This window comes from Colossoma macropomum, unplaced genomic scaffold (genome assembly GCF_904425465.1).
Source record: "Colossoma macropomum unplaced genomic scaffold, Colossoma_macropomum, whole genome shotgun sequence".
Taxonomy (NCBI): Eukaryota; Metazoa; Chordata; class Actinopteri; order Characiformes; family Serrasalmidae; genus Colossoma; species Colossoma macropomum.
In genome coordinates, this window is record NW_023494799.1 from 24,228,613 (window position 1) to 24,245,377 (window position 16,765).

The 16,765-nt window shown below is 38.7% G+C and overlaps 1 protein-coding gene across 2 annotated transcripts in view; it reads right to left on the minus strand.

Annotated features, from left to right (window-relative positions):
- adamts17 (ADAM metallopeptidase with thrombospondin type 1 motif, 17) overlaps nucleotides 1–16,765 on the minus strand; it is a 178,174-nt gene that overhangs the window by 19,395 nt on the left and 142,014 nt on the right. For both annotated transcript variants that reach the window (XM_036586807.1, XM_036586806.1), the window contains 3 exons: nucleotides 12,367–12,502; nucleotides 5,478–5,682; nucleotides 3,943–4,095 (listed from right to left, as the gene is read on the minus strand). In XM_036586807.1, the coding sequence (XP_036442700.1) occupies nucleotides 3,943–4,095; nucleotides 5,478–5,682; nucleotides 12,367–12,502 (494 nt within the window). The remainder of the gene's footprint in view (nucleotides 1–3,942; nucleotides 4,096–5,477; nucleotides 5,683–12,366; nucleotides 12,503–16,765) is intronic.

Below are 16,765 nucleotides of genomic sequence, written 5' to 3' on the forward strand. Positions count from 1 at the left end.
GAGAGACTGGAGAAAGAGAGGGGGAGGGAAGGGAATAGGGAGAGAGAGAAAGAGAGAGAGATAGAAGACAGAGGAGAGAGAGAGTATCAGATACAGATAGGAAGGGAGGAAGAAGGAGAGACAGAGAAAGAAAAAGTGATGGAAAAGAGAGAGGGGGCAGAAAGAGAGAAAGACAGAGTGAGCTGAAAAGAGAAAAAGAGAGAAAAGGAAAAAGGAGAAGGAACGAGACACAGAGAGAGAAGAAAATGAGAGACAAAGAGAGTGAGAAACAGAGAGAGAGAGAGAGAGAGAGAGAGACACAGAAAGAGAGAAAGACAGAGACAGAGAGAGAAAGAGAGAGAGAGAGACCGTGCTTTTCGTGCTGCCAAAATCTAGTACTAAAGGGACCAAGTCTGTTAAACCTAATATACATTAAAGTACAAAGAGAACTGATTTAAAATGAGTTTATCCTGAAAATGAACTCTGAGTCTGAGTCTCGCTCCGACAAACTTAACACCCTCCATTCCCGAAAACCCTAAAACCAGTGAGCTAATGAAGCCTCCACAGCCAGGAGTTCAAAAAGCACAAAAGAATTAGCATGGCACTTTTCTAGAAATTCACCTAAAAACTCTTCGCCATGAGGAGTCACACCAGAAAACTTCACACAGGCATTATTAATACCTCTATTAACACTTCCGATCGGTCACATGACTTAGAAAAGACTTAATAATCAAACTGATGTATTGGCTCACAACAAGATTTCATTAAGAAAAAGAAAGCAAAAATGTGCCATGTAAATAAGCACAATGCGTATTTTAACTGGAGGGAATCGTTCAAGGTCAGAAGATAGGAGATGCATGACATGATCCCACAGTGGTTTTTTAAGAATGGCGATCTGATAAACATGATATCTTTTAATGTATTACTTTTATCTCCACTTTTAGAGCAACAATCACTTAAAAATTTTCTATTTACTGTAGAAATGATATAATATTATAATTTAATTAAATAACCTGGCTTCCATAAAAGTCTGGGTTCACTGAGATTCAAATGAGGAGTTAAAAAAATGTAGCAATTTTTTTTATTTTTATTTATTTATTTTTTTTACATTTGTACATCTCACAATCCATTCAAAGGTTATTTAGGGAACCAGAGGTACCCAAAGAACCTATTTTGGTGTCTTTATTTTAACCGGTATAGATGAGCCCTTGAGCCTGACCAGTGGAGTTCCGTCCATCCCTCTATTTAATACCAGCTAAATTAGGGTCCTGGGCTGGAAACGGCTCTGGGCTGGAGAAGTGCACCGCTCGCAGCTATGGAGAAAAATTGAGCTGGAAATTGACCTCAGCTCTGGCCTGGCCGGCAAGCCTGTAACTGTACAGCTCGGTCAGTCCAGACTCCAGAGATGCAAACATAATCTGAGTGCTGACCTAAGACTTTAGTTCTGCAACTAAAATAAGCCTGAAAGGAGCATATATTTACACACACATATAAGTAGTTATGTTTGAACTGAAGTTTGGGGGAGGAACATGCCTGAAACCGCTCTTTCTGCCAATCTAATGCCCTATAAATTCACATTCTCACCTTCCGTTCTCCCCTCCCTCACTCAGTCTTCTCTCACACAAGTACCATGTTCAAGGCATGGTGGCATTATGTGGCATGATGTATGCAAATATACATGCATACATCATGCCACATAACTATATTCCATATATCCAAAGTCAACTGCCATTAACTGCCGGACTGCGTTTCACATGCAGACCTAGCAAAGTATTTCAGCCAGCTATTTGACCACACGGCTTCTCAACAGTCCTGCGTCACAGTCTATATAATCACATGCATTCATGCAAATGTCTTTAGCCAAAGGCGGCTCATTGGAACAGAGACTACAAGACGAGTAATTAGTCAGGAAGTGAATCATTTCCCATATTTTTATAGATTTTTAATTTTGTTTACTATTTCTCTTCTGAGTAGTGAAGCAGCAACATAAATAGTTAAAAAAAGAAAGTTCACAACAAAAACTGTTTAAAAATGAATGTTTCAGGTTCAAAACCCATGCGTCTGATCTGTTCAGAGTCTGTGATGCTCATTAAAAGTGAAAGCGTCAGCGCCACTGCGAGACCAATCAGTTCAAATTAACCTACCGACAAACTTCAGTTCTGCAAACAAATAAAACAAACCCAAAGCTCATCATGAAAGGTCCACCAGAGCATTCAGTATCCAATGGCCATAACATTTCAAAATGCTCAATAGATTAAAAAAGTACAAAATAAAAGTTTACCAAAACATTTAATGTGTCTTTTTTTATTTTATTAGTAAGCTGGACTAATCATTCATTTCTAAACATTTAAAAGGGGTTGTTTATTTATCTGGACCTTTGTAAGCAAGAAACTTGATGTACCTGGACATTTGCAAGTTTTAGTTAAAAAAACACTGGTCTGTACTATATTCCACAATGCATGAGTCAATATAGGAATTATAAAAATGTACATTGAGGATGTTTAAATAATTACTATATTTATCCAGTGTATGGATAACCATTAGAGATGGCACGATACCACTTTGTCTGTTTTGATACTGATATAGATACTGAACTGATACAGTTTTTTCAAAAAAATCACGTTATCATGTATATCATGTTTATGCATTTTTATAAAACAAATAGTTCCGGTCCTAAAATCTGATTGTCTGAGCCACATTCGAAACCGTTGTAAAATCCACGACATATGCATTCCTATGACCATCTCACAACAACTGAATTTTGTATTACTGCACCAAGGAACAAAAAACTCCTTGTGCTGTTAATGAATAATCTTTGACTCTCAAGCTGCTCACATGGACCACCAAGAATACTGATGAAGTAAGAACCTGTTTTTTGTTTAAACTGAGAAGCAACTTAGGTTCTTAACCAGAACTAGGCTGGCCAGCAAGCTAACAGGCTAAACAACTCTATCATTAACATCACAGACTTGAGTTAAAGTACTTATGGTACGATTAACTGTAAAACGGCAGTATAAAAGTCTGAAAAGAATGAATTTAACACTTCAAATGTTCTTGTTTCAGTCAGAAGTAACGTCAAACCAAGACTGAATCCTAAACAGCTCCGTACTCCCTAAATAACGTTTAGAAATTCTAGCCTCTACAGTCAAATAGTGCATCATTTATCTAGTATGGATGTGATTGAATTCCAAATGGCTATTTCCGAGCTGTATTTTTGCACCGTTAGATTGCAGGATCCAGTATTTAAATTCCTATGTAGTGCATTATGTAGGGAGCAGGGAGACAAAAAGTACTTATAAAGTGAAAGTTTTTGCATTAAACAGTGATGTGTTATCATATGTTCCTTGTTATATAACAAAAACTAAAAAAAAATCATGAAATGTCAGCAGTATACGGTGCTGGGTGACCAAACATTCTCCTCATTCAGTGGTTCATGGTTGCTTGGCAATGATACTGTACTCTAAAGGAGCTACATATCTTGGTGGAATACTTGTTTATGTCGATTATTATTAATAATAACTTAAATTGTTTTCTGAAAAATTGTGTATTTTGTCATATTTTATATTGGCCGTTGTTTTATAAAAGCAATAAGCCACTTGAGGCCGTGCGTTACTGAGATTTTATCATAGGGAAGGGAGTTTTAACACCTTAAGAACACCCTCCCCATGGTAAAATCACAGTAACACATGGCCTCTCATGGCTTATTGCTTTATTTTATCATGCTTAAACTGCACAAACATGCTACTATCCCACTCTTATTCTAATGTTATATGGTGACTTTACTTTGCAAGGCTTTCAGGCTTGATCTGTGATGCAATCAGATCAGTGGTACTGTGCACGTAAGACTGATGTATGTAAATGAGCTCTGCCCTGATTGGCCGCCCAGGGCTCGATTTAAAAAGCAGTCCAGGCTGACACGTTTTATAACGTCAGCCTGTATTTGACCAGGAGGTGAGTACGTACCTTTGACCACTCTCCAGTCTTCCACTCGTAGCAGTTAGAGTGATCCTCACAGGGCTCCTCCTGCGCGGGCCGGGAGGTGGGGTCACAGAGGCCTTGAGGATTGGTGCATGTTACTGTCCTTTTCCTGATGCCCCGTCCACAGTCTGATGAACACTGGAGAGACGGAGAGATGGAGAACAGGACTAAAATGTAAATCTGATCATTTTCAATGTACAAGTTCAACAAATTCCATTTTGAGACTCACAAAGCCTCAGATGCAACAATAGGAGATGAAGGGAGAGGAGGAAGAGTAGAGGAAGAGACGAGACGAGAGGAGGGGGGAGAGTAGAGCAGTAGATAGAGTGAGAGAACAGAGCAAGAAGAAAGAAACTCTGTTCATTAAACGCCGCCACCCGCAGCGTCCCATTAACAGTTTTCTCCATTGGAAGAAACATTTGTTAATGAAGTGGATAAAATACATGAAGTCCTGAATATGTACAGAATAAACAGAGCGAGCGAGCGAGCGAGAGAGAGAGAGAGAGAGAGAGAGAGAAAAGAGAGAGAGAGAAAAGAGGTGAGGGAGAGTCAGAGAGGGAGAGAGAAAGAAGAAAAAGAGAGGGAGGCAGAGGAGAGCATGAGAGATGAAGAAAAAAGAGACAGACAGAAAGAAAGGGAATAGAAAGAGAGGAAGAGGAGAGGAAGGGGAAGACAGAGAGTAAGAAAAGAGAGATAAATAAATGCAGAGGAGAGAAAAGAGAGTGAGAGAGAAAAAGAGAGGAAGAGAAGAGAGAAAGACAGAGAACAGAGTGGAAAGAGAGACAGAGAGAGTGAGAGTGGGAGAGAGAAGGAAGAGAAAGAGAGGGGGATATTGAGAGAAGGAGAGAGGGAGAGAGAAAGATGAACAGAGAGAAGGCAGAGAGGAAGAATGAAAGAGGAAAAGGAAGAAAAAAAGAGAGAGCCAAGGGGGGAGAGAAAGGGAAAGAGAGAGAGCGAGAAGCGAGAGATAGAGAGAGGTAGAGGGGAGAACAGAAAGAGAAAGAGAGAGCAAGAGAGAGAGTAAAGAAGAGAAAGTGAGAGAGAGAGACAGAGAAAGAGAGAGAGAGAGAGAGAGAGAGTAAAACTACCACACTGCCCTCCACAGGCCAAGCAAAAACCCACATTTACAGCATCCCAAGTTCACACAGACAAACACTGAGCTCTGCCAACTCCCATAATTCCACATGTCTGAAGTGTCTGAAGTTTCCTCCTTAGTCTTGCACTGGAGCTACGAGGCTAATGTAGCTAACACGTTGTGAAATGTGTTCATGGATAACAGTATGAGGAGATAACCACATAATCAAGTCTATTAGAGATTACTGAACATCTTGACAGTGTAAAACTAAAGCAGCAAACTTCAGACACCCAACATGGCTTGACTGACTGCCTGCAGTAGAGAAAGACTGGGCAAATTAGATTTCTCGCCAGATGAGCACTTTAAAACACTCCAGAAGAGTCTCAGCACATGCCGATATACTGTCATTAGCATCAGTAAATGGTAATTGTGCTGAGGGACCAACCTTGGTCCACTCTGAGGCCTCCCAGACGGTGAGGCAGTGGCGTCCCTCACACTGCTGCAGGCTGGCTGGTTTGGAGCTGAGGCAGTAAAGGTCTCGTGTGGAGATGTAGGTACCGTTCTGGAGCTGATACACACAGCCCACATCCCTCCGCTGCAGGCCTGCCCCACAGGTCACTGAACACTGACCCCACTCACTGGCCACCCACCTGAGAGAGAGAGAGAGAGAGAGAGAGAGAGAGAAAGAGAGAAATTTCTGAATTCTGAACTTTTTTCCCTGATACACACATGACATTTGCACAATTCATTCTCGTGTCTATCAATCAATCTATCTGTCTGTCTGTCTATTCATCCAATCCATCCATTCATCCATCCATCCATCTATCTATCTATCTATCTATCTATCTATCTATCTATCTATCTATCCATCCATCCATCCATCCATCCATCCATCCATATTTTTATGTCTCTCTCTCCTGTCTCAATCTCTAGAGAGAGAGACATGAGAGGTGGAGAGAAGCAAAAAGGACAGAGTCCTTTAAAGCTGTAATAATCAAACAAACCCAAAAACCCTTTTCACATGTGCAGAAAAGTGGGCAATTATGCAGGACCCCCAGTGATTTCCACTCAATTTTAAATACCTGTGAAGCTGTATTTCAGCCATTTTTTCAGATTAGCTTTCTACAGAAGCTCAAACAGACCGCCCTTCATCCTCCAGTCCATTCATTTATGCTGCTCAGGGTCAAAGAACACCGTCACAGATCTCTGATCAATGTATTATTCCAATATAACTGCCCGTCTCTATTGGCTCCTCGGCCAATTTACCAGTGACACTGTCAAATGACTCAGCATGCAGTTGGTCAGTCTATAGGATTCCTGCTGCTGTCTCACTAAGTTCTGTGTTCTGACCTCTGAGGCTGTACTGATGTCAGGAGATATAGCAGCTGTAGAGGCTTTACCCACAACTTACACAGTAGTAACTTTTTTCTTTGTTGGATTCCAAAACCCTGTTTCGCATGTGACTAACATGATATCTGTTACACATTCTACATGAAACATTCTACATTATGCACATTCTAGCTTAAACACTACACTTTAATCATTCTACATTATGCATTGTACTTTACAAAATCTTCTCTACACATTTTTCTTTACGCATTCTACATTACATATTCTATTTTACACAGTCTACTGTACACATTCTACATTTTGCATTCCATTTTACACAATCTACTTTAAACATTCTTCTATATACATTCTACTTTACACCATTACACTTAACATATTCTACTTTAAACATTCCTCTATATACATTCTACTTTACACCATTACACTTAACATATTCTACTTTAAACATTCCTCTATATACATTCTACTTTACACCATTACACTTAACATATTCTACTTTAAACATTCTTCTTTACACATTCTACTTTATGCATCGTTATTTATACATTATTCTTTACACATTCTACGTTACACACCCTGATTTACACATTATACTTAACATATCCTACTTTACACATTATACTTTAATCATTCTACATTATGCGCTGTACTTATACAATCTTCTTTACACATTCTACTATACAAATTCTTTATACGTTCTTCTTTATGTATTCTACATTACATATTCTATTTTACACAGTCTACTTTACACATTCTATATTAAACATTCTACATTTTGCGTTCCATTTTAAACATTCTACTTTACACATTCTTCTTTACACATTCTACTTTAATCATTCTACATTATGCACTCTACTTTATACAATCTTCTTTACAAATTCTTCTTTACATGTTCTTTCTGCATTCTACATTACACATTCTACATTTTGCATTCCATTTTACACATGGTACTTTAAATATTCTTCTTTACACTTTGTACTTTACGCACGCTTATTTACACATTCTTCTTTACACATTCTACTTTATATATTATACTTTAACCATTCTCCATTATGCATTCTACACTACACAATCTTCTTTACATAGTAATCTCTACACATTCAACATTATATATTATATTTTGCACATTACATATTATATAGCAAAAAAATTTTATCAATGCAATGAATGATTTATTTGTAAATCACTACACCCCTAGCACTGAGGTTGTAAAGCCTTTCTGGTTCAAACAATATAGAATTGTACCAAATTCATTACATTTGCATAATTTTTTCCACTCTTTTCTAGCAAAAGTTACAACTATATCCCCAATGTATTATTGCCGCTTATGGGGCAAGGTGTTACATATACGCTCACTGGCTGAAATGTTCACAAAGGCTGGGCACTGGAAACAACAGTTATGTTTTGTAGAATTTGGTTTGCTTGGGTACATTTAAAATAATTTAGCAAAAGTAAAATGTGTTACAATTTTTTCCCATAATGATTAGTTTATAGTCTGTAGTTAGGGTGCTTATAGATGTTTGTACTGTGGTTGCCCATTTACCTATCCACCTTCACCCCTCATTCACAGAGAGCCAACAGTGCTCTAATTGATCTGATCACAGAGTTACGGGGGAGTAAACATTTTATTTGACAATGTTAATCAAAAAGGTCCGAGTCGATTTCCATTCCACCGGTGGAATAGTCACTAGGGGGCCTCCAGAAAGAGGTAAATCACAGACTGAGTATCTAAACCAGGGAAAGTTGTTAACCAGTACCGTAAAAGTTTTATGTATTTTATGCAAGTTCAACAATGCAAAACAACAATGGAAGCATGAGCATTTGTTTTTAAAACAATTTGAAATGCTTAATGAACATAGGAAATGTTTGAAGGCCTTAGGTAACATTCAGCTACTATTTCCTGTTAAATGTAGCACCAGGTTCCCAAAGTACTATAATTCCTGGCTGAGGTGAGAAGAAACAAGAATAAGACTTGACTAGATTTGACTTGCAATGCTACAGCACTGTTGGAAGGATGCTGAGACAATACATGACCTTATGACCTTGAGAGAAGTTCACAAACAACGTTCGGCTTCAGAAAAAGCCTTCTGGCCAAACATCTCCAATGCTGAAGGCACTTTTATAGTTAAAGCAGACCACATGTTAGGACTAAAGAACAAAACAATCATAATAATTACTGATGCATTGAATCATGGTGTCAGCACCCACCCAGCACAAAACAACAAAATTTATTATCTCTCTATTGTTGCATGCAAGGTCACTTATGATTTAATATTTGGTAAATTAGTGGAGACACACCAGAGAATAAAAAAAATTACAGCGTCGGCACTTAGCCTTCTGTAATAACTGTGACAGTTATGCCATAACAAGCAAACGGGGAAACATCTGGAACCTGCAGGGAGCTGCATTCTCTCTGTTCTAATAAACTCAAAACCAATTTACAGTCTAAAATCAGAGCAAGCAATTTTTCCTCCATCTTTTTCCTGCTTGGTCTGAAGTTTTTAGTAGTTCATTTCTTCTTCTGGTTTTTTGGGCTCTTTGCACTGCGTGTGTTACAGAGTCTCCAAAAAGTTTGACGGTGTTCAAGCAAAAAAAAAAAGTGGAGCTGGGTGCTAAAGCAGTGGCTCAAGGAGACCATTTGAGAAAAGGACAGGAATAAGAAAAGACATGAATAGGTGGCAATGGCTTGATCAAAGCTTCCTTAGTAGGTTCTTCATGATTAGAGATCAGAAGAACATCTCAATGGCAGTAAAATCAAGCTCTGTGATATTTGCATTGAGTAAAAACCTTTCAACTGGGGCCCAAAGACGTAGAAGACATTTAGAGCATCAAGTTATAAGAACTGTAAGATGTGAACTTTTCTAGAACATGCTAATGCTGTATTCCTTTAGTTTCAGTCAGTAACATACACTAAATGGCCAACAGTATTGGGACACCTACACATTACACCTACAGGAGCTTTTATGACATCCCATTCTTAATCCATAGGCCTTAATATGGAGTTGGTCCCCCTTTGCAGCTACAGCAGCTTTCCACTCTTCTGGGAAGCTTTCTACAAGATTCTGCCTATTCATCCAGAAGAGCATTTGTGAGGTCAGACGAGATGCTGGACAAGAGGGTCTGGCTAGGTGCTTGATTTTATACACCAGTGGCAATGGGACTGAATGAAACAACTGAATTCAATGATTAAGAGGTGTGTCCCAATACTCTTGTCCACACAGTGTAGCTACATTTTAATATGAAACCTTTCAAACATGTACATTGTCCATCAACAAATTGGTGGCAGCATTTGAAAATGTTTTTAAGATTAAACATCTTTTCTTTGCTGGTTTGCACAACAAGGAGGTGTCGTTGATACTCCAGTGTTAGCATTTGCCCTAGCAGTACTAATGCTAGCTCTGACGGCAGCAAAATGGTTGACAATTCTTCGTTTGGAACATATTCATTGTTCTGTTTGACTTTAATGAAAATGTCCTATAAGTGAACTTTGTCGTAACTTTGTTCTTTCTTTTCCATTTAGGAATGCCTTGGTACCTTGGTAGCTTCGTGAAAATGGTTATCATCACTGATCTACGTAATTAGCGCACCATGACCACCAGGGACCCTCTAACAACTACTGGGTTATTACTGTATCATTATGCTGTCTCCAGTGAGGGAAAAAAGTGACTGGTTAATCAAGTCTCAAAAAGGAGACGAGAAAAAAGCTAAAAGAAAATTATATTTATGTAATTAAGGGAGCCGAAAGTCGTGATGACAATTAGAGTACAATTATTTGTCCTACTAGCAGCACGTCAAATAAAGACAGCTTGAGGCCTCAGAAGGAAAATTATTCTCTTTGCATTTATTTTTAAACCATTTACATTGTACACTGGTGTACAGTGTACACTGCAAAAAATAGTATCTTGTCAAATGAAATGATCTTAATTCTAGTCAATACATCTAATAGTTACTTATTTTGAGATGGTTGTGCACTTATTATAAGATTATTTAAGTTATTTCCAAACATTTTTACTTCTTTTAAGTACATTTATTATGTAAAATTATCTCACTATACCTGCACATAATTTAGCTGATTTCAAGCACATTTGTTAAAACAAGCAACGAGTATAGTGAGATAATTTTACTTAACATAATTACTTAAAACTAGTAAAAAATGTTTGGAAATAAGTTAAAAAATCTTAAAATAAGCTCATAACAAAGTCAACAGAAGAAATATTGGATATATCGACTATAATTAAGATAATTTTACTTAACCAGATGCTATTTTTCGCAGTGTAGGTCTGGGGGGAGTGCCTCGGACCCCTAAAAAATTCTTCTTAGAGCCTCCAAAATGCCAGAGCCAGCCTTGAAGACTATTCTCCATATAAAAAAAACAATTCTGTCACCTTGGTTACTGTTACTACACCTGACAAGCTTCCAAGCCTTCGTTTTTAATGGGAAGTATAGATAAATATCCCACAAACGTCCTATTTTACCTGAACATTTGGATATGCTTAACAACACTAAAATACATATAATAGAAATAAAACAGCATCATGATTTGTCAAACCATTATTTAAACAAATCCTGCTCTTTATATCAAGGAAGACACTTTGACAAATGTATAAAGCTAAAAATTCCCAAAGCGTTAGCACAGAGCTGCCTTATACCACTAAATATTTGCCGGCATTTTTATTAAGTAATTCAAACGTGACATTTTCATTAGAACGTACAGTGCTTTTAAACTTTTCAGACACTTTTGGGAAACTGAGACATACATTTTCCACAATCTATCAAATTATGGTTTGGAAATTATGCAGCATTTTTTTCCTAAATAGTAATCCATCAAATTTAATCAAAGTTAACATTGGATGTTAAATCTGATATAATTTTGACTGTAGTTGGCCGGACAGAGCGTGTATATAACTCAACAGGGGAATATGTGGCTAGACATACATTCACTAGACATCAGCTATTATTAAACATTAAACAGTGACATCGTCTCCTGGAGGCCAAATATTATAAGTTCAGTTTAACTGCACCGAAAGTGAAGCTCAAAGCCGGCCTGCAGACACACATTGGTCCAATAAAAGGCATGTGGCAGCGACCCAACGTCTAACTGAGCTCACTTCACAGCATTTGATTCAATAAAATCCTCAGTGGACCTACAAACAAATGTACGCTATTAGTATTGTTTTAGAGCAATGAGTGGAAACAGGAGCTAATCAGTGCGTCTTTGTGTTGTAAGCGTCTCTTCATCTGCTGCTTTTTCCACAGCCGCTCCCTGTGAAGGGTTGATGAGAACCGAGGAGTGAATGTATTATGTTTGGACTGTGTTTTAGTTCACAGAGCTGTGCTGGGAATGTTTTATGTACGTTTTTTCCAACTAAGTGTCTCAGTGAAATGGCATCGACTACCATTTGTGCTAGGGCTGAATGATATGGATTAAACACCGAAGACCTCTGAAGTCATGTGTCATTCTGTAGTCGGCCTCACGCCCATAGTAGAATCTCCAGGTTTAAGCTGTTCATCTCTATTGGAAAAATGAACAGCATAAAAAACTAAAATATTACAATATTATTAAAATATTACCTGGTACATTTTGTCCTGAGTATATTTTCCCCCGAATACCACTAGATTCTCTGAATGTCGAGGTAATTTATCAGTCGAAATACAAATAATACTAGCAAGCTCGCACTCCTGCGCACTGCAATGACACTGAGTGAAAGTAGGTCTATTAAACTTCTGCACTGTTTCATGCATCATTCTACTGAATAGCATTCAGCAGCCATATTTTGACCATTTATTTCAGTGAATCTGGTGACATTCGGAGGAAAAATGTAGGTACGGCAAAACATTTCAGCCCTAACTCATTTACCGCACAATAGGACTGTTTGCTGTAGATTTACTATTCCACCACAATATCACCCCAATGTTGGCAGGTGCCAGCATTAAACAGAGGATCTCTAGTGTACAGTACAGACTGTAATAGAACGCTGTGTTACCTGTACTGGCAGGGGTGTGTGTTGCAGCGGCGGATTTGAGGCGCTGGACGGTTCTCTGGCTGACAGTGGCTGTCATTCACCACCATCATGGTCTTATTAACAATCCTCATGCAGGAAACCATTGTCTTTCTCTCTCCTGAGGAAAGAAAAACACTTCAGCTGAAACAGTGAATATACAGTTAAGCATCAGGAGCTGCATGTGTCATTTTTTATTATTTATTATCATTATATCTGACTTGTAGATAACTGAAACAAATGGAGAAATTGTGTGGAAAGTGCATATACTGAACCCTCTATCCATCCCACAATTGTGTTTGTAAGTAGAAGAGGGGATATTTCATTATGAATTTGATAAAAAGAAAAAACATTCTTTACATTATTGTCATTGTTTTACAACTAAACAAACAGAAATTAGAATTGCAGACTCAAACCTGTCGATACAGAATGTAAACTGGACTGAACTATGATTTGCTATGTAACTACTATGTAATTACTGTGTAATTACATCAAGTAGTGCAGTCAAGCAACAATAACACCAGTGCTAAGAGCTCTGCCACATTTGAGCTTACAGAAGCATCTCAAGCAGATCATAAAAGATGATTAAAAACACCTGGTCCAACATTTTAATATAAAACACAACCCGTGTGGCAGTTCATGAAAACAATATATCCATAAATCACAAACATACCTATTCACTGAACACATACATGTACTAGTTTTCCTGCTTGAATGCACCTGTTTGAACTTATTATGTAATTAGATTACATAACCTGCACAAACATACATGTTTACTACACATGACTTTACATGATCAGTAAGACTTATTCAGCTGAAAAGCTTCACTCTAACCCACTGCTCAGTTTGGCCTCCGCAACCTTCCAACCCAGCTACATCAGGGTCCTGACTAATTGAGAGGCAATTAGAGAGTAAAACACTGTTAATTACAGATAATGACCCAAAACTCAGAGAGGCTATTTATAGCAATTAACTGGACTCTGACCAAATGAGTTGTGGGTAATGCGTTGACCCTTACGTGCTGCAAAACCCGCCTTCAAACCAGTGGCTGCTTCAGAAGTGTGGCAGGGAGCCAAACTGCAGGATTATCTTATTCATTTTGTGCAGTGATGAATGCACCAAGGCAAACCATGAGCAGTCAGAAACTAATCCCTCAGAGAGGAGATTGCTGAAGGGCAGAGGAGGGACAAAATAAAAGAGGGAGGAAGAAGAGAAGAGAGAAACTAAAGGAGAAAGAGAGAGAGAGAAACTCATGGAACTCATGGAAATCATGAATAATCAAATTCCATTATAGGCTATATAGTCCAAAAGTTTGTAGACACCTGCTCATCCAGCGTTTCTGCCGAAATGAACGGTGTTAAGAGGCAGTTTGTCCTCCTTTGCTGCAGTAACAGCCTCTACTGTTCAGGGAAGGCTTTACACTAGATGTTGGAACATTGTTGTGAGGATTTGATTGAGCACTAGTGAGGTCAGGTTCTGATGTTGAATGGTCAGTTCTGGATCACTCCAACTCATCCCAGTGATATTGGATGGAGCTCCATCACTCCAGAGAACACAGTTCCACTGCTCCACAGCCCAATTCTGAGGGGCTTTATACCTCTTTAGGTCATATTCTGTATGTCATACACATGTCAAGTGTCATACTCTTCATCAGTAGTGGTGGGTAGTATCCATAGTATTCTGGTGGCACTGAATTCACTGTATCGCTTTGGTAAGCAACTTCAAGTTCATTCGCAGCACTGAGGCAATTTATAATGACATAAAGCCATAACTGTTCCAGCAAAGACAGTAAAACACCTTTTTGTTTACAATACTCAGTTATTATCACTGAGATATCACTTTTAAAGCATATTACTTGATATATTTGAGTGCATTGCCTTGATTTGATTTATTGTTGTAGTGATAACAAATGAAAGCTGATATCTAAACAGCTGAGATTTCCTGCTGCCTTGCTTCTATCAAACTGCATACTAGCACACTAGTCTGTAAAAAACAGTGCAGCACCATTAGAAGTGCACTCATTAGTGTAGTAGATAAATTACAGAAGTGCATGGTTTGGCCTGCAGCATTAGATCAGCCAGTGAGATGCATTCAATAGTCCAGCAGCTCCAGTGGCTGATCACAGCTCTGCTGTGCTGCTCATTAGCTGCTCACTAAACATTTTCAAGCAAGAATGCATTTTAACATATTTCCTAATTAAGGATGCATTTATTGAGGTGAGTTGATGTAAGCCTCTCATTCACCAGCTTCTTTTATGAAATGCATTCTCTGTATAAGGTATATGGTATATTGCACCTGAATGCAACTGCAGCACAATTTAAGGTGGAATGGAAAATTTGAATAAGAAGCTGGCAAATGAGAAGCTTTATATAAATGTATGGATGTGTTTATTAATTAAGAGCTTTGGCAGTTCTTGGTAGACGTTTTAATTAGTTTTTGTAAAAGCTCATGCATTGGAGAAAGCTAATCATCTCCACATAGTGTTTTCTGGAAACTATCTAAAGTGTCCAGATATTTTTTCATATTTTTTTGGGGTCATTCTGGTATATCTGCCTCGGTCTTCATCAACTTGTAGGGTTGTAGCTGCAGCAATAGTGACAAGACAAGCTTTGTCTATATAGCTATGTCTACACACAAACACACACACACACACACACACACACACACACACACACACACACACACATATATCATGCAGCAAAATAATAAAAGCACACCTGAACAACATAATGCTAAATGTCCTTATTATTCATTCACCAGCTTCTTGTTCAAATTTTCCATTCCACCTTAAATGGTGCAGCAGTTACATTCTGGCACCAGAATGGTACCTTAATGTAAGTGCTGTACCATTTAAGGTGGAACAGGAAATTTGAATTAGAAGCTAATTTCAGCTTCATCGAATTCCTCAAGTCATTTGTCTCATGAATGTGTCCTGTACACTCGTCCCTCTGACCATCAGACCCTGCTGGAATTTGGAGAACATTACAGTCATTCACACTTCAGTACCAGTTAGTCCACGGCGTGTTGTGTGGACAAGGCCCTGACAGTGGCCTTGCCTGATCCAGCTGACCGAGTCAGGTGGCTTCTCAGGCAGTACGAGAAGTAAGAGAAGTGCTGCAACTGATCTGGTGTCCATGTTAGGCTAATGCTAACCCCGAAAGGCCGGCCATGCCTTTATGCAGGAGACCAGACAGTAGGATTGAAGGTCTGCTGCATTTTCATTTTCATTTGAAATGTGACTGAAACACCCTTGAATCTGCTATTCAGCTAAACATGGTAATGTTAGCATTGCTTGTGCATCATGTTATCAGCATTTTGTGGCATACTGCTAAAAGCTGAAAAAGAATTTTAACCACTACCAATAATAATCCAGACCACTTGAGATAAGAATTTTGACTCTTGTACGTGTAGCTAACTGCCCTAATTATTTTGAAAAGTGCTATAAAAATGGACTATTAGCACACAATAAGAGACACATGTACTTTTGAAAGCAGCTAGCATGACATTCCACAGTGTTCTTTCTTGGATGGATTCCTCCATCTTTGGCCAATCACTTTTTTTCCAATCTAAATTCAGGTATTCTCTTGCTGGGTTCAGAGCCAGCACTCATACCTGCTACGGCCTCAGCTGGACGATTCAAATGCGAAGGCTACAGGAGCTCATTGAGGGGTCAACAATCGGCTCCTGCTGTTTTGTCTGAAAACTTTCTACAGCGCCGTGCTGTACAGTAACCAGGGCAACACGGCTTCTTTCTCTTCTGCAGCGGAGTGTGACAGAAGCTAACTGAAAGCAGAAGTGTGTCTCAGAAAGACTGTCTGGAGGGATGTGGACATGCCAGCAATTGACCTATCTACGGTCCACCTACACAAACACGTTCGCTCGTAGCAATTACTGCCAAACTGTAAACAAACCACTGAGTTATCAGACAATCCTAGGATTTCAGTCACGTGATTTTTCTGCTACCAAATTTGTGTTTTCCTCACATATATATTTATCTCATGCACAGGCCCTCTCCCTATTCTGGAGAGTCTCTCAAAGCATTTAAAAGCACAGAAGTCTACAGGCTCTCCACAGGCACTTACACTTCCTTTCATGAAACTCATCATAGGAAGTGTAAGGCCACATCAGCCGAGAGATAAACTGTTGACCCCTAACGTAGCTGCAAACAGCCGGGTATAACTTTACTTCTCTGTTTCTGGAGATTTAAATGACGTTTGAACGGAGAAACACATAAACACACACATTTTCTAAACCGCTTATCCTTCTGGGTTGTGGGGGAAAGGAGAAAAATAAACGTTAAATATAAGACTGAATGTCGCAGGTTAGAAAACTGGATTTTGTAAGTTTGAGGTCTAGAGGTCTGTGGGGGACACTTCTTTCAGTC